The sequence below is a fragment of the Lepidochelys kempii genome, chromosome 7, assembly GCF_965140265.1.
Source record: "Lepidochelys kempii isolate rLepKem1 chromosome 7, rLepKem1.hap2, whole genome shotgun sequence".
NCBI classification, from domain to species: Eukaryota; Metazoa; Chordata; order Testudines; family Cheloniidae; genus Lepidochelys; species Lepidochelys kempii.
Window position 1 is genome coordinate 29,799,509 of NC_133262.1, and position 17,385 is coordinate 29,816,893.

Sequence of the window (17,385 nt, forward strand, 5' to 3'; positions counted from 1 at the left end):
CCTGATGCCGCTCCAGCCGCTCTCAGCCCTGGGACCCATGGTGCCCCACTGAGCTGTGGAGGTGGCTCTCAGAGCAGCTCCCGATGGGTTGGCCCCCCTGCCAGGCCCAGCGCATGTGCTCAGGACCAAGGACCCCTCCAGCATTGCTAACGCCCAGCATGTCCATGGGCCTGGCGCCCTACAGCCCAGCCCAGCGCTGCGTCTCTAGCAGCTGATCTAGGGCAGCTGCAGTTAAACGTGCCACACAACGGCCACCACTAGAGGGCACCAGAGAACCACCAACTTCCTTTAGGCAGCTAATAGGGCCAAAGCAAGGAGCTACCACATGGCTTTGGGACAGCCTGTCCCCCAGGCAACAGAAAAGATCAGTGCTACAGTGCAGTGTCATGGGCCCTCCCGGCTACGCCATCCTAGACCCCCCCTTGCTCTAGTCCGCTCCCTGTATTTCACTAGCACTGCTTCCTTTTTCACCAGCATGCAACTGCTGATGCAAGAGCCTTCTCCTCTGCAGTTGCTCCCCATCTCACCTGCCCGAGCTGACAGCGTCTCCTCTCCCCTTGGCTTAGGCCTCTGCCTCTCCCCTCCCCTCCTCTGTCAAGCAGAACAATGCTATACCTCTTCCTCCAGGAGCGCAAGTCGCTGCAGGCGTTGCCAGCCAGCCTCCAAGCCATCAGTACTCAAATCCCCCTTCATGGGGGCCACCAGATTCAAGGCCTGGACCACAGGTAAGAGTGATTTTGCTGGAAGCTGTAACCACTGGGGCTGCAGTGGATTCTGTGACAGCCTGCAATAGCAGGATCAGGTCTTGATGGCCCAGAGGGCCACTTCTAATCCTATGTCCAAATGCAGAGGGCAGGGATGTTCACACTCACACAGGTTGTCCTCTCCCCGGGAAAGGAGCGTGGGCCCAGGTTTCCCCTTCAGACAGACCCCCCGTGGGGGAGGGCTGCAGGCTGACAGATGTGGGTGATCTGCAGAGGCAAGCGATGGGCTTCCAGCCTTTCTTGCATTTTTCTGATCTAACCAGCCAGGTTTGCTTTCGGCACCTATCCCTGCAGGATCTGATGCACAAAGGCAGGTGGGAGAAACAAACTTTCATTTATCTACTTCAGAAGAAAGTGAAGTCGGAGCGTTCCTGGAGGTCTCCGTGGGTGTGCCGGGAGATTGGGAGCTCACTCCCCTTTGGTGAAGGGAGGAGGTGGAACTATTAGGAAAGAACATTTCTCCCAGCTGTCTGTAGAGCAGTGGTTCTCAGACTTTTGTACTGGTGACATAGCAAGCTTCTGAGTGCAACCCCCCTTATAAATTAAAAACACTTTTAAATATCTTTAACACCATTATAAATGCAGGAGGCAAAGTGGGATTTGGGGTGGAGGCTGACAGTTTGCGACCCCCTCTGTAATAACCTCGTGACCCCCTGAGGAGTCCCGACCCCCAGTTTGAGAACCCCCGCTGTAGAGCATCTAAGGCCTTGTCTACACTATGGGGGGAGACTGATCTAAGTTACGCGTTGAAGTACTTAGATCTACTTTACCGCGGGGTCCACACTATGCGATGTTGATGGGAGACGCTCTCCTGTCGACTCCCCTTGTGATTCTCATTCAGGTGGAGTTCAGGAATTGACGGGAGAGCGGTCAAGACCCGATAAATTGACCGCCCACGCATCAATCCCCCGGTAAGTGTAGACAAACCCCAAGTTGCAGGTGTTACTACGTCCTGCCTGTCTGACTCAGCCTGCCCCTTTCTTGGTACCTGGACTCGTAATTCTTTTCCTAGCTCTCCAGGTGCCCACAGAGTCTCCTGGAGAGAGACAAGGCTGATGGGACCTGACTTTCTAACAAGCACATTTCGGCTTGTTTTTTTTAGGGGAATCTTTCATACCTTTCTACATCTTAAATAAGTCCCAAGCTCCTGTCTCTCTGCCATGCAGGCAGAAGGAGAGATGGCTCTATGGAACAGTTAGCCGTCTGCATTACAATCGGCTCACCTGAAAACAACCTCAGGGAACAGACAGCATTTTAAAGTGTGGAGATGGGCAGAAAGAGTGGGTAAAAATAGCCTGGCTGCATCCCCAGCCAGCTGCTGCTGAGTCACAGCCGCAGAGGTCAGGGAAAGGCCCGCATACCTGCACTGCTGGCAGCGTCTGCAGAGCACCTCTAGCTGCAGGGAAGCAGCCCAGTGGCGGATCCGCTGGCAATGCACGACCTGGGTTAGGAGCAGAGCCGGCTGGGGCGCAGTGGGGATTGCAGACTGTAGGCAAGGCCTAGGCGGCTCCACTTGTGCATGAAGCAGGCTGGGGTTTGTCCCTCAGATACCACAATATTCAGAGTCATAGGCAAGAGAACCATGGAAAGACTCCAGCCCTCACATCCCTGCACTATGAATGAAGTATCTTACACATCTGTGGCAGCCTTCACCCTGCAGGCCCCTGCTGTGCTATACATGAATCATCCACTACTGGAATGCAGACTTCTCTGGGGTGGAACACAGCAGCTATTACATTGAGATAGTTCATCTAGCAGTGAAATGCAGCCAGCTCTGGAGAGAGATGGGGGAGGGAGTTATACAGGGAATGCTTGCCCAGCAATGAAATGCCTCTGGGGTGGGGCAAGGGGCGATTTGTAGAGGGACCTCTTGCTGAGGGGTGAGATGCAACCAGCTCTGGTGTGGAACACAGCAGCCGTTTGACAGCTTAGAGCACATAAAGTGAAGCAGCCAGGGATGTTTTAAACGGGTGGAATATAATTACCATGCTGGACTCTGGGCAGGACCCTGGGGGCTAACGGACAGGAACATTATATGGTCAGGAAGCCCTTGAATGAACACAAGTGGCCAGGATCTTGGTTTTATTTCCCATCTGAAAACGGCATCTCAAGTGGCACAGGACTAGCATCACCCTGGGGCCGTGGTTCAATCCTGGATCCGAACGAACGATCCCCTATTGGATCAACAGCCCTTCCTCCTACTTTACCACACTGCCAACTACCGCTCAGTCACTGGCACCAGGACTAGCCTGGAGGAGAGCACCCCCTGCTCAGTCCCCCACCCAGCTCCCTGCAGCACAGCTCCTCCTAGTGCCATGCTGGGGTGTTGGGGCCTGCATTGACTGTGAGGGAAGAGCACCCCCAATTGAGCTCCTGCCCCCCTTCCTGCAGCACCGCACCCCCTAGCCCCACACTGGGGCATTGGTTTGGTGTCAACTCCAAGAGGAGAGTGCCCTCTAATGAGCCTCCCACAACACTCATGCCACACCTTGGTTTTGCCTAGAGGCCTCCCCTTCCAAGCACTGATCTGGCCTCACCCTGCTTAGCTTGTGAGAGCTGACTCATAACTCATGGCAGGGTTAGCTAACAGAGCAACTCCACCACACCCATATCGACAGAAACCATCTGCCCCCGGCGCAGGGACCAGAGGGCCACCGTCCTTTACTCACTATCTCTGGATCCTGGTGAGGACAGCAGACAGGACGGCCTGTACTTCCACGGTGGAGCAGGTGCACACGACTGGCTTCTTCTGGTCCCGAAGCAGCTCGGCCACATACTGGCAAGGAGAGGAGGAAAGGTGAGCACAGCACGCCCGTGCATATGGGAGCAAAGCGATCTGTTACAACACCTGCCACGAATACTCCCCCTCTGTGCTTCGCAACCAGAGTCCCTGGGGACAGGTGGGTAAGCATGCCCCTCCCTGCGCCGGTTGGCTGTTGCTGCCGAGGGCTGGCAGGCTAAGCAGGGCACAGGCAGGACAGGTGGCAATGGCCATGGGGCGCATGTTCATTCCAGACTGCCAAGGGCCGGGAGCGCTGTGGCTGCCTAGTGAGTGGGAAGTGGCAGCTGTAGGGCAGCAGAGGCTGGTTTGCTTGGGGCTTGGCAATCTTAGGTGTGAGATCAAGGCAAGTCAAGACTCCCCTTCATGGCTCGCAGAGGCATGTTGCCTACAATGCCCACGCAACAGGCTCCAGTGAGGGACCTGCTTGGGGGCGGGGGGAGAGAAGTCAAGGCTACACAGCCCTGGTCTCTCCGCTGAGTGGGCCTGTCAGCTGCAATCCGGAGGGTGCTGTGTACTCTGGGGGTGCCACCTGTGCAGGGCAGGAGGACAGGCCTCGAGAGGTGTTTGGCATTGCAGTGAGGAGGGCTAGCGAGGGACACGCAGACTCAGAACCTTCAGATCACACGCTTGCCCTGGTCCGGACTGGGAAAGATCAGCACCCGCCCCAGAGCTTCCAGTCCACCTATAGCCACAGCTTGGGGAGACTCCACGCCAGGTCAAGGGGGATGCTCAGATGGGATTCAAACTCGGCCATGCAGTCACAGCAGCAGCATTAACGCTCACCAACCCGGCCCCGCCCCCTGGCCCTTCCCATTCAGCCCCCTCCTCAGCTCAGCCCAGGCAATGCCCTGCGCTCCCATTGCTCGCACAGACCGGAGCACCACCCAACAGGCCCCGCTGCCTGCAATGGCTCCCCGCAGAGGCTGGGTCCAGGCGACACGGCCAACGGCCCCTCTGCGGAGCGGCCATTTCCACTCCCAGGGCAGCAGGGCTCCGAGGGCCCGGGTGACCCGAGCTGTGGCTCAGTCTGCATTGGAAAAGGCAAGCACTGTGAAGGCAGCAGAGCCCAGAGACTGGCCGGGCGGGGGACAGGCCCCATCCCCTTGCTCAGGGCTGAGGCATGTCAGCGGAAGACAGGGAAACAGAGGGGCCTCGTCTCCATGGGTCACTGCCACCCTGCCCAGCAGCACCTGCAGGGTCCCATCCCAGGGCCGGCCTCCTTACCTGGCCTTGCCAGTCGGCCGCGTTCACCAGGATGATGTTCTCGGGCAGGGCCGTGTCTGACACCAGGATCTGGTTCAGCTGGTCATAGATGATCTTGCGAGGAATCTGTTGGGGAGGGAGGGTGAGGGGAGGGCTAAGCCTTGGCAGGGCACAGGCAACACACACTGGGCTGGGCCAGAACCCTGGAGGTTCCCCTGGTGAGCTGCTTCTCCTTTGGTGCTGTTACCCAGAGCCCGGTCCCCTGCCTTTCCTTCAGCTCTGTGTATCCAGCCACCTGCCTCAAGGCCCCTGCTGCCCCCCACAGCCCGCGTTGGTAGGAAGAGGAGGGAAGGCAACTCCTACAAGGGGAGTTCAGAGAGGTAAATCCATTAGCTGAACTAGAATGTGGCCAGGACACGGGATCTAGCTCTGTTACACACAGTGCCTGGGATATGTGCTGAGTGCCAGCGGGCAGGACACAACTGTACAGATCGTCAGGAAGATGGAAAGCTACTGCACAAAGTCTCCCTTAGTGCCGCGCTGGGGCACCGGAGCCAGGACTGACCCAAGGGAGAGTGCTTGAGCACCCGCCTCCGCTCCCCGCAGCACTGCACCCCCTGATGCCACTGATGTCACTCATTGCAGCCCCTGGCTCTCCGTGCAGGACTCCCAGGCAACCGACTGTGTGATGAGCTCCCAGCTGTAGGTGGTGCAGGCTGGGCTCATCCCCCATAGAACAGTGCCTGGGGTTGCATTCACATCACCTGTGTGCTATGGCCCAGGTCCGGGGACCTCTCGCTGTCCGAGCTGTTGGTCCGTTCGCTCAGGGGTTTGGAGAGCTGTCTCTCCTTCAGCGGAGTGCTTCTCTTCTGCCGGGGCGTGTGCGCTGCACCTTCCATTCTGCTGCAGCATACAAAGGACAGTGCTGTTGGCCTGGTTCCCCGGCATGGCACAGCATCCATGGGAGAGCAGGGTCCTTCCCCCACGCACCAGGGTCTCTGATTGCAGATACACACACAGGCCCCGCTCAGGTCTAAGCCACGCCCTGGGGCTCCTGTGAGCGTTTGCACCAGGTCAACACTTGCCTGCTGGCAAGGGGACAGAGTGGCATGGCCATGTGACTTGGGTTTCCTGGCACATTGCCAAGAGCGGGAGCTCAGCAACGCTGCTGGGTACAAACAGGACTGGGTGGGCTGGTCAGACACAGGGAGAGCCCATGTACAGTCTGTAGCCAGCACAGGCCGAGAGGGAACCCCAGGGGCGGGCTGGGTCTCCTCCTCTAGCTGCGGATCCAGGGCGGGCTCCTAGCCAGTTCAGAGGGCTCTCTCCCATGATCCAGATTCCTGCAGCAATCTCAGAGCAGCAGAGGGGGCTGTGCTAGGTGTTGGGGCTCGATCCCCACAGGAATGCAGAGCCCGCCAATGGCTAGCAGGTTTGGCATCTCTCCTGGAGGGCGAAGACCATACTGTGCAGGCCTTGGACATACGAGCTAACAAAGCACCATGGGGGGCCGCGGGATCCAGAACATGGTCAGTTCAGAGCACAAAGCTCCACACTCCTGCCCACACCCTCCTCCCTCAGTAGGGCAAGAAGGGCATGCTCTCCAGCCCAGGCCCCTGTGGGATGAGGTTGGCACCCTCTCCAGCCTACACTCCCAACCATGGAGCTGGGGCTAGAACCCAGGAGTCCTGGCTCCCAGTCCCCTGCTCTAACCACTAGACCCTGCCACCGCACTGCTAAGGGATATTTGTCAGTTCCCCTTCCGATGGCCTCGGCCCATTATAGTGTGCCGCTCCCCTGAAACGTGACCTTGGCTCAGATGGTCCCACCTTACTGCACAGCCCAGCTTGGGTACTGGAGGCCCAGCTCTTCCGCCACTGACTAGAATATGGTTTGAGTCCTTGCTCCTAGATTCAGACGCGTAAAGGCAGGAAGGGCCAGGTTGATCATACCGTCTGAGCTCCCCACCAGGGGCCAGCCCAGCCAGCTGAACTAGAGCTCTGTTAGTGCCCGAGAGCCAGCCCAGCTCTGGGGGAGGAGAGGTGGAATGTTAACCAGCTCGTGCCCCCCCCCAGAAGTTCAGACTCTCCCCTGCTGGAGGTGGGAAGCAGGGGGCTTGCAGTGCTGGCAGGCGGGAAACAAGAGCTTTTCGCTTGTAAGCCGAGCAGATCTGATCTGGAGCCTGGCCTGAATGAAGCGGCAGCGCTCCCAGGAGCCCGAGGACACAGCCGCCTCTGCTGCCACCTGGCAGCAATTAAGCAAAGGTATTAACTCCAGGACAAAGCAGCCTGGTGCTTCGCTCCAAGAAGGCACTGCTTCAGCACTAAGACAAATGGGGGGGGAGGGGTATTGATGGTGTCGTCCCCGCCCCCATAGCATCTGGGAGAGGAGCCAGCACGGTGGGCCTGCGTTGCACGCTGAAGCTGCACTTTTGTCCATAGTGTCTCCAAGCAAAGCAGGAGGCAGATGGGGCAGGTTTCCATTGGGAACGTACGGGCATTTGAACACACCAGGTATGTGGATCCAATCCTTCACTCAGTGCAGCTCCGGCACGGCCCCACTGCCTTCACAGCGGGAGAGGCCCGGTACCCACAGGGAATATCGGGGACGGGATGAGGGCCCGACACCACACAGTCAAAGGTTCAAATACAGCCACATCGAGATTGCCCACAGACCATCCAGTGCTGGAGGCTCAGAGCCATAAGGCATCGCCACCCTCCCTGGCCTGGGATGGAATGGGCAATAGCAGACCGGACCAGAAACCCCTAGCCAGGGGAAGATGCCTAATGCTGGGTACTGGATGCAGAATGCCACACAGTCCTCTGAGCGCCCAACACCTGATATGGGGAAACTGAGGCGACTTAGTGAAAACCACACATTCCAAGGGCAGAGCCAGAGATGCCACCCAGGCCTCCTGACTCCTGCAACATCCCCTTTCTCTCTGGGAGGGTCTCAGGCTGTTCAGGTGCAACACACCAGGTTGTTCTGGCGGGGAATCTCGGCAGGGCTGTAACCAGCAGTTTGCTTTGAACCACTCCAGTTCAGGGCCAACTCATTGGAGAGCGCAAAGCAGGGATTGCCTCCGAGGGGCAAACCCCACTGATCCTGGTGATCTCATCCCCCAGCCTGCTAGTGTGCGACATCAGTGACCTATGACAAGCGAGGGATGCGTGCCCCTGGGATTTTGGGGCTGGAGTGACAGTTCAAGTAACGCCCGCAGAGAGCCTGTGCTCAGGGAGAAATCAATAAACCAGTTCAATAAGAGAAATCGAGTTCCACTGGCTGTGAGGTCAAGGAGCCTCCTCCCTGGGTGTCGAGCAGAATCTGACCCCAACCCTGCAGAGCGCTGGGGAAAGGGCCCGCCTGGGAACGGACAAGGAGGTGGAACCTGTCTATTAAGAGCTACATCAAGACAGGTCATGGAAGGGGAGCAATGGCTGGTAGCTATCAGCCTGGCTAGGAGCCAACTCTCTAAAGGGGAAAGGGAAATGACCTATTCTCTGCCCTCTGAGCCAGCCAAGCCCTGCCCTGGGCTGGCCTGGAGCCAGTGCCCCTAGAGGCAGTCACCTGCTGTTCTATGCAATCCACGTCTCCCATCCCTGGTTTCAAAGCAGGCAGCTTACCTGGGTGATGCCATGCTCTGAAGCTCCCCCTTGCTGCTCTTCATAGGCGTCTTGACTTTTTCGGGGATGACTAACGTGGTGCTGGAGTCTCCGAACGTGTCCTGCTCGCTCGCTTCCTACGGACATGGAAAGGGAACGAGGAGGTTCCAGAGCTCCTTCTGGCCATCAGCAGCTGGGGCCCTAGCAGGGGACAGTTCGCAGCCAAAAGCCACCGACTATGTCATACCAAGCAGCCACTGACTGGAGGTGCCAACTTGAGACAAATTGGGCTCCATTATCAGAGGGGCTGTATGCCCCCATCCTGAGCTCAGCTTCCTGGCACTCTACCCACTATGCCATGCTGCCTCCTGGGGCAAACGGGCACCAGCACAGGGTGTTACCTTGGGCATGTGAGCTCCCCCAAAAGGGAGGGGCCTGTACGTGCCATGTCCCCCTTGCTCCAGCTCCTAAGCCAGGCAGAGCACCGAGGGGAGAGCAAGCCAGCGTGGCTGGGGCATATTACCAGGGTGTCTATTTCATTGAGGCTGTCGTCCAGGTTTTTATTCCGCGAAGGTTTCAACTTGTCCCCGACGGCTGTGTCCATCTGAAAAACCAGCCAAGGGCAGAAGGATGGGGGGTTTACAGGTCTGGGGCAGACACTGCCCTACTGCGCTCACTCCTCCTCAGCCACCCCAAGGGCCGCTGCTCAGAGCCACTGGCCCAGCCAGGATCCCAACAGTGCTTCCCAGCTCATCCCCTGGAGTCCTGCCCCCCTTGGCTGAGTGCTCCGTCGAGACAGTGAAGCTCTTTGGGCAAGGTATGAAGGGCCAGGCACACTCCGGGCATCCCCTGGCAGCATTGCCACTGTGCTGAGCAGGAACGCTTCATGGCCTCCTTGGGCTTCACTGCCCGTCTGCCTGTGTCTACCAGCCGGCTTCTGGCTGACACTGGACTGGCAGCTCTCAGTGTTCGTACAGCACCTAGCACACCGGGGGCTCGGCCAGGAGTGGGGGTATTGTATGTTGCCGAATACAAATAATCAATGCTGATAAGAAGCAGCTTGGCCTTTTACAAACACTGGTGTTAGAAAACCCAGTTTGTATGTGCCGGGCTCTCAGGAAGCAAACTCTGCCTAGGAGCTGGGGAGCACCGTGGTGCCAAAGGGGAGGCCCCACTGCCCTTCTGTGCACCAAAGCTGCCTGGACTGAGGGAGGATTGGGGGGCAGTTCCAACTGGCCAGGATAGGTGCTGGCTAAGATTTTAGTGACTACGAGGCACAGGCAGCTGCCCATTGCACTGACAGGCCACGCTGCTCTGCCTCAGCCAGTCCCCAGGCCAAGCGGCACGCGGTCGTTCAGCAGTGCTCAGGGAGGAGATGGCACCTGTCCGTGCCCAGCACTCCCGCAGCCACCTGGCTCCAGCAGAGATCCTGTGACTGCATTCACATGCGTTGGAAGTCGAGGTCCGAGCCTCAGCGTGACACGTACCAGCTGCGAATCACCACGCAGCAGGACCCACATGGGCCCCCACAAGGGCCCACTACGTCTGGCACCCCCAGCTGGAACACGAGACCCACTCCCTCCCTGTGCGATGACTCACCGGGCTGGTGGCATCTTTGCCCAGGCTCCCCTTGCTGTTAAGGCTTCCAATTTCTGTCTGGGAGCTGGACTGAGACATCCCTTCGAAGAAAGGCCTAGCAGGGAGAGATGCAGCGGATCAGGGAACAAAGTGCTTCTGCAGACCCTGGCCCAGGGCGAGGAGAGGGTTAGAGGGATTCAAGCCCCAGGGATGGCCTGCGCGAATCCCGGGCGTATTTCAGTGCCTATGGGCCGGCCTGCACGGCGGAGACTTTGGCTGATATTTAAAGACCCATTTCCTCCCACGGTTTGCACGGCTCTGCAAGAGGCACTCCGCACTGGCAAGCAATGAACGCTAGCGCAGGGCTTCCCGTCCCTTCCAGGTTCCCCGGCACCATCTCCGCTACGGAGCATCTAAGGCCCAGCCTGGTTTGGAGCGACAGGCTCACCTTACCCACAAGGGGCTCTCTCCAGGGGCCTCTCTCCCTGGAAACACTGCAGTGCTGCTGGGCCCCTCCTAGCTCCAAGCAGGGAAGGTTGGGGGCTGGGCAGACACACAGCAGGCCTCGTCTGCGTGAGAAAGCTGAGACGGCGTCACTTACAGACCGACTGAAACTGCTCCAGCTAGTCTGGTGCCAAAGGCCAAAGGCGCTGCAGCTCAAGTCGACTGGGAACAGGGTTAATTCAAACCGAGATCAGAGTGTGTCTGTGTGGGGATTTGCACTGATCTCCCTGACACGCCGATCAGCCTTGCTCTGGTACCAGAGGGGCCTACGTCAGGTTAGCCTGAGTCCTGGGCCACCCACAGAGCTGCAGTACCATAACACCCTGCAGGAGTTCAGTCAGCACACAAGCCTGCAAGGCTGGTTTGGGCTAGGCCTGGCTTCTCTCCATTCGACTCGCATTGGTCCATTTACTGGGAGCGCTAACCCCATTGCACCAGTGTGAAACCAATACGAGTCCAAACGCAAAAGCTGCAGCGATTTCCCACAACCCAGTGCAACGTCTGGGAATGGGTTACAGCTAAATCGCAACAAGGCCTTCTCTTACATCCAGGCGGCCTGGTATCCTGGCTTCCATTCACAGCTTCAGTCACACCAGTCTCCGGGAGAAACGTACACAAGCCATCCATCTCGCATGCCTTCCCCAGGAGATGGGGGAGCCGAGCTACAGAGAGGGGAAGGGCGCAGATGCCAAGGCCCTCGGGTGGCAAGACTGGGGCAGGACAGAACCAGGAGATCCAGCACCTCGTCCCCTGTTGTAGCCTGTGTGTGGCCGAAAGCTTCTGCACAGTCAGCTACAGCTCAGTTCTCCTGATCCGGTGTTTGAACCCCACCCCACCAGGCCTTGAGCCCAGCAAGTCCATCTCAAGCTCTGGCTCGCGGCAGCCCTAGGGAGCGGCCTGGCATCAGGGATGCAGTTCGGGCCAATCAGAGCCAGGCTGGCGTTTAGGAGAGCCGCGCAGCCCTTCGCCGGGGCTGTGGTGCTATGCCAGGGCTAGATCAGAGCAGCGAGGGACATAAGGAGCTACAAAGATGCTGAGAGCTGGGCAGCGCGGGGACAGCAAGCACCAGCGCCTGGGGGGGCGAGATCACTGGCTGTGCTCTGTGGGGGAGAACAGAGCACAGCTCAGGTGCGGGAGGAGGAGATGGTGTGTTATTGGTAGGGCTGGACTGGCAGCCCACACTTGCTTTGGGAAGGGGAGGGGGGGGGGGCTCAGATTGCTATTGGTGCCTGATTAAGCACGTGCGATGTTGGCCTTGGCTGTGACTCACACCGAATATGGCCCGTGATCTGAGGAGCCGGTTTTCCACAGCCCCTGATCAACCTCTCAGCAACAGCAACTCCCAGCCCATTTGGCAATGCTGGAGAAGTTCCCCTGCGATGGAACTGCACTCCCCACAGACCGCCATGTGGGTAAGGCACAGGGCTGGGAGCCAGGACTCCTGGGTTCTCTTCCAACTTACGGGAAGTGATTGGGGTCCAGTGGGTTAGACCAGACCAGAGCTGGCAATGGGGATTCCTGAGCTCTATCCCCAGCTCTTGGAGGGGAGGGGAGGGGAGTGTAGGGGTTAGAGCAGAGGTGCTGGGAGCCAGAAATCCTGGGCTCTGTTCCCAGGTTTGGGAGGGGAGGTGTGTCTAATGGTGAGAGCAAAGGAATGAGCTCCTTACTGGGGTCCGTGAAGCACCATGACTGAAGCCATAGCTCTAGGCAGACGGCAGGAATCCTGTTCAGGCAGCCTCTCAGAGTGCCCAAGGGCTTGTGAGGGCAGGTGCGGTAGAGGTGTTATAGACTGTGATGTTGAGGGGGGGGACTGAGTGGGGTGTTGAGGGGGGGGACACCCTCAGGAGAAGGGTCTGCAGCAGCAGTGGCTGGCATGCATGAGCAAAGCAGGGCGAGAAACAACCCAGCTGAACAGATCACTCCTTTCATCCAGGCATCTCCAAGGGCTGCACAAATCCTAATTAATCCTCAGTTCCCAGGGGAAGGCATGTGACACCAGTCTCAGCTGCAGGGGAAGAGCCCTAGAGCATCAGCGCTCTGATTCCAGACTGGATGGATGTACTAACGGAGATCCTGAGTCTCAGCCCATTTGGGTAGTTTCCATGAGGCTTGTTGGATGGGGGGCTCTGAATGTGCAGCTGAGATGCAGGGCCCTTTTCCCCTCTAGTGTCCTTAGCCAACATGCACCCTTATGTCACTGACACAGCGGCGGCTGCGCTCCACCCCAGAATTAGCTGCACTTCAATGCAACTGTTTCCTAAAGCACTGTGGAGACTTACACTGTCACTCATGGAGAATTACAGTCATTTTCAACCATCTCAGGGGCACCCTGTGCTCCCTTCCCCTTGCTGTCTAGTCTCATGGCTGGATTGTGAACTCTGTAGGGCAGGAAGCGCATCTGTGTTACAGGTTCATACAGCACCCAGCACAATGAACCTGGGCCCTCTGGGAGCTACCACAGTGTAAATAACAACAGTGTTTCACAGACAGTCACGGAGCACTGTAGATACTTGCTGCATCAATGTCATATGGGAAGAGACTCCCAGAGCCCTGACTCCTAGTCCCCCAGCCCACACTATCAGTAGTATTACAAGAGTGCTTGGAGGCCCCAGCCAAGATCAGGACCCTGCTACGCCAGATGCTGCACAAAATGTGTGGCAAGATACTAGCCATGGCCCTGAGGAGCTCTCAGTCTAAACAGATGAGACCAGGAGAAGGTGGGAGGGGAAACTGAGGCACCGAGAAGGGAAGCGACTTGCCCAAGTTCACTCAGCAAGGCAGTGGCAGAGCTGGGAGCAGCTGCCGTGTCCCATGGGTCCCACCAGCCCAGGTTCACTCCCTGTTGCAGCTGTTGCTCACCGTGCTGCCCCCACTGCCAGCACTCACTTGAGCTTGGGCTTGGGCGTGCTGAGGATGCTCTCCGTCTCCTCCATCTCCGGGCCACTGTCGCTGGGGTTGTACATCTCCAGGCTGTCGTACAACTCGTCCAGGTCCTCCTCCACCTCTCGGATCTGCTCCCTGGAGACGTGCTCCAGGCCAAAGCCAACCTGCGGGCAGGAGACTCCAGACTAGACCAGGGCCAGGCAACCCGGAGTAGAGACTGCATATTTTGTGGAAACCCACGGGAGTGAGTGCTAGAAGAAGCCTGAAGGACCTCCTCCTGCTCGTGGCTCTCCTTCCCCAGCCAATGGCATGTCAAGGGTCTAACACCCCACCAATCAGCTGTCGGTTGACATCTCCCAGAGAACATCGAGAGTCACCCACAGAGCAATGGCCCGGCCAGTCCCAGATCCCATGTCAGAGAACGGCTATCACCGAAGGTTCAGGAAGAGTTCCAAGAAACCTCCGAGGCAGATGATGGACTACACTGCTCTCACAGGCATGTCTAACACCCAGCAGCACACAGCTGCTTTAGCCCATGAAGCAGGAGGGGCCCCTACTTAGTCTCATTCACCTCCTGATCCTTTGGTTGTTAGAAGGTTGAGGGGAAGAGGGATCTTGTAGTCAGAATAGGGGGGCTGGAATTCAGGACCCCCGGGTTCTATCCGCAGCTCTGAGACAAATGGGGTCCAGAGGTTGGAGCTGGGGGTAACTGGTAACAGAGGTCAGACTGCTGGAAGGGGAGTGTGGGAGGGAGAGATGGCCTCATGATTAGAGCAGGGGATTGAGAACCTGGCACAGAAGTGATGGGATTTGCCATGAATGACTCAGTGGAGAAACTAGGACAGAACCCGGAAGTCCTGGCTCCCAGCCCCTCTCTGCTCTAGCCACTAGACCCTACTCCCCTTCCTTCCAACAACAAAAACGAGACAAACCATTGAAGGACTTGAGTTCTGAGCTCACACTGCCATTCATCTGGAGGAGGGAAGAACAGTGATGAGGGATGCATTTCACCTGATCTGGATCACAGCCCATCTACCAACAAGAGACCACGGAAATAGCGAAGGCATTTGCAACAAGACAGGGAAGGGCTGCACCTACCTCATCCGACACCTTGAACCTCTTCAGTAAAGCCACAAACTTCTGCTTTATATTTGGCTGCTGTGAAGAAACGGTGCCATTGACTCGTTACAGTGACACCAAGAAAGGGAACAGGAATCAGGGGCCCCAATGAGGGGGTGCAGGCCTTTGCTGTAGGCGCGACTGAGGGGCCAATGGAAGGAGAATATCACATCACCCCACAGATAATCCCAGTTACCCTAATCAGGGGTTCTCAGGATAAATTTTTTGGTGGCCTCTGAGTGCGGCCACCAACTTTTGCTGGTGGCCACTTTCACACTTTTTCCTAAAATACTTGATTAATTTTAGGAAAAACAAACAAATATGCACATATACACGTCCAAATCATGGTCATTTATTTATTGCTAGCTAGTAAGACCGTTGTGAAAAGTGATATTAGCAAACATACAAGTATCACATTCCACAGCAGACTTACTCTGCCCTGGCAAGCCTGGGGACAAATTAAACCCTGGATGGGGGGCCAGGGGAGGCAGCAGCGGGCTAGAACCTGAAGCCCCACCGCCAGAGCCTGGGGCCTGCCACCTTGCCACCCCAGGGCTGAAGCCCAAAGCCTGAGCCCCACCGCCCCTGGGAAAGTGGAGAACTCACTGGGTGCCACAGTGGCCGCGGTTGAGAAATGCTGCCCTAAGTGACAGTTCAAAGTCCACCAGTTTCCAAACCTGATGCAGGGCTGGACATAGGGAACATGCAGAGTGAAGCACAGCACTCCCTAGCACCATGCTGGTGCACTGGGGTTAGCACCAACCCAGAGGGGAGCACTACTCCTCCTGAGTCACCCACACGTTTCCACGCTGCACCTCTGGCTCATCCTCCGGAGGTCTAGCCCAGAGCAAGCCTGCTTAGCTTGCAAACCAGCCAAGCTCACTGTGCGAGATGGCGAGGCTGAAAGCAGGCATAGCAGCTGCACGCAGCTCAGAGGCGGTTATCACAGCTAGGTGTTAAAGGAGAGGCATGCAAGCAGCTCTGGTAACTGCCTTCTGAGCAGGGCATGGTGAGAGGCAGCATTACTGCAGGCCAGTTCCTAGGAGACAGGGCAGAGCTTCCCAGCCACGGCTTAGGTCAAACAGCCACGCCTGGACAAGCGACAGTGCGGTGGAAAGGGGACAGCCTGACAGCTCTGGAGATTGCCGCTGCATAGCTCCCCCAGCAGCGTGTCTGAATGTGCTGAATAGCGGTCACTTAGAGAGGCGAATGGCTCCTTCTGCCCCATCCCAAGTCCCAGAGCCATCCAGTCCCCCCGGAGGCTGCTTATGACCAGTTCAGAGACCCTCTTGGCCCGGCCGGCATGCACCAGGCCTCGCACCAGACTGGAGCCAGAAGGCGACCAGCCAGCCAGCGCACCCGCAGAACACACTCACCCGAGTGATTGCCGAGGCCGAGGCCAGTTTCCGCCTTGTTTTCTTCACCTTCCGGAGATCCTCATCTTCGTAAAATAAGTCCTTGTGGGGCAGGGGAGACAGCACATTCGGAGAAATAATACCCCCAGGCCCTGGGGCTATGGAAGCCTGGCCACACTGCCATAGCTAGCTCTCTTAACCAGGATCTCCCTGGTCCTCGGGCCACAGCAGCTCAGCTCCAGGCAGGTACAGTTCCACATAGGCTGCCTCTAGCAGCAGCCCAGTCATAGGTGACCACTTGGGGCAGCCAGCCAAGGGATCAGTGGCCTGGAGTCCACAGTCCTCAGCTAGATCCCAAAGGGAGGCTGCTCTGCAGCTTGTCTGCCTCTCCCCTCCCTTCCCAAAGGGGGATGGCTCCCAGAGCCAGCTCCCAGCCTGGCTTGCACAGCACCACCTCTTGCTCCCTTTGCCCCCAGAGGTGCAGGCTGGAAGGAGGAGCTACTTAGCATCTTTTTCAGAGCTCACTGGGGGCACTCGTCTCTGCCTTGATTCAGCCACTGAAGTAAACGGGGCTGGGGAGGGTTAAAGGCAGAAACCAGGTGAAAACCCCCCCTGCTGCGGAGAGATCAGGACTGGAGGAAAGCCTGAACCCATGGAAAGAGGGGTTTGCAAATGGAGGCAGCCAGGCCCAGCCAGCCTATTGCTTTGTAATGCCTTACAATGGAGCTCTGCCCTGAGCACTCTGAGGGGGCAGCAGACTGGGAAGGGGGAGGTGCAGGGTTACCTGTCCGTGTAGGGGATCATCGCTGCCCTCCTGCTCCGAGGAGAAGCTCTCCTCCTCCTCTTCCGAGTAGTTGTCGATGTCAGGGGACCGATCTGGAAGACACAGCTGGGGTTAGGCTGGAAGTCCAGCTTGAGAGCTTAGCGCTGTCAGCAGAATAGGGTCCAGGACACCACACATCACAGCCTAGCAGGTCAGAGCGTGCTCAGCAGTGCAGACTAGTCCTCCAGGGCAGTGCAGTCCATCCAGAGCCCTAGTCTCTGTATAGCCTGGCCTATGTTACAGATGGGATAGCAAGCAGCCGGCACTGGGCCTCTCCACCATCAGACAAGCACACGCCTTCTCTAGTGGAAAATACCACGCGGCCATATGTAGCCACAGAGTGGTCAGGACTCAGTTTTAAGGGTGATCCGAAAGAGAAGCGTGTGTCCTTTTTTGGTCATGCACAATATAGACGAGAGAGGCTTTAGTGGCTTGGCTTTCCATTAGAAATTCAGACCTCAGCTACCCTGGAAGGTTCTGTGGGTGACCGGAGAGCTAAGAGGGCTCCGGCACCATGGGACTCACCGAGGCAGGTCTGCTTGAGACGGCCTTTTATGCCGACTCTTTCAAAAGCTGGGTTGTGCCACAGTAGTGCCTGGATGCCCTGCTCTGCTGGGGGGTGGCACAGACACCAGGGGAGCTAGGACCCGAAGGACTTACAGTCTAAACAGGCAAGAGGCTGAAGAAAAGCCGGATTAGTGACCCAACTGGGGGGATGGGGAAACCAAGGCACCGAGGGAAAGGTCACATTTGAGTGGCTTAGATTCATAGA

At 57.6% G+C, this 17,385-nt stretch overlaps 1 protein-coding gene across 4 annotated transcripts in view; it reads right to left on the bottom strand.

Annotated features, from left to right (window-relative positions):
* Positions 1–17,385, bottom strand: part of PACS1 (phosphofurin acidic cluster sorting protein 1) — a 104,273-nt gene that overhangs the window by 13,971 nt on the left and 72,917 nt on the right. The window contains exons 6-15 of one of the 4 annotated variants that reach the window (XM_073351604.1): positions 16,575–16,666; positions 15,812–15,892; positions 14,415–14,471; positions 13,320–13,480; positions 9,951–10,044; positions 8,875–8,955; positions 8,373–8,488; positions 5,514–5,652; positions 4,771–4,875; positions 3,434–3,540 (exon numbers count right to left, since the gene is read on the bottom strand). In XM_073351604.1, the coding sequence (XP_073207705.1) occupies positions 3,434–3,540; positions 4,771–4,875; positions 5,514–5,652; positions 8,373–8,488; positions 8,875–8,955; positions 9,951–10,044; positions 13,320–13,480; positions 14,415–14,471; positions 15,812–15,892; positions 16,575–16,666 (1,033 nt within the window). Of the gene's footprint in view, positions 1–3,433; positions 3,541–4,770; positions 4,876–5,513; positions 5,653–8,372; positions 8,489–8,874; positions 8,956–9,950; positions 10,045–13,319; positions 13,481–14,414; positions 14,475–15,811; positions 15,893–16,574; positions 16,667–17,385 lie in introns of all 4 variants that reach the window. The other 3 variants (XM_073351603.1, XM_073351602.1, XM_073351606.1) reach the window with 3 other exon arrangements.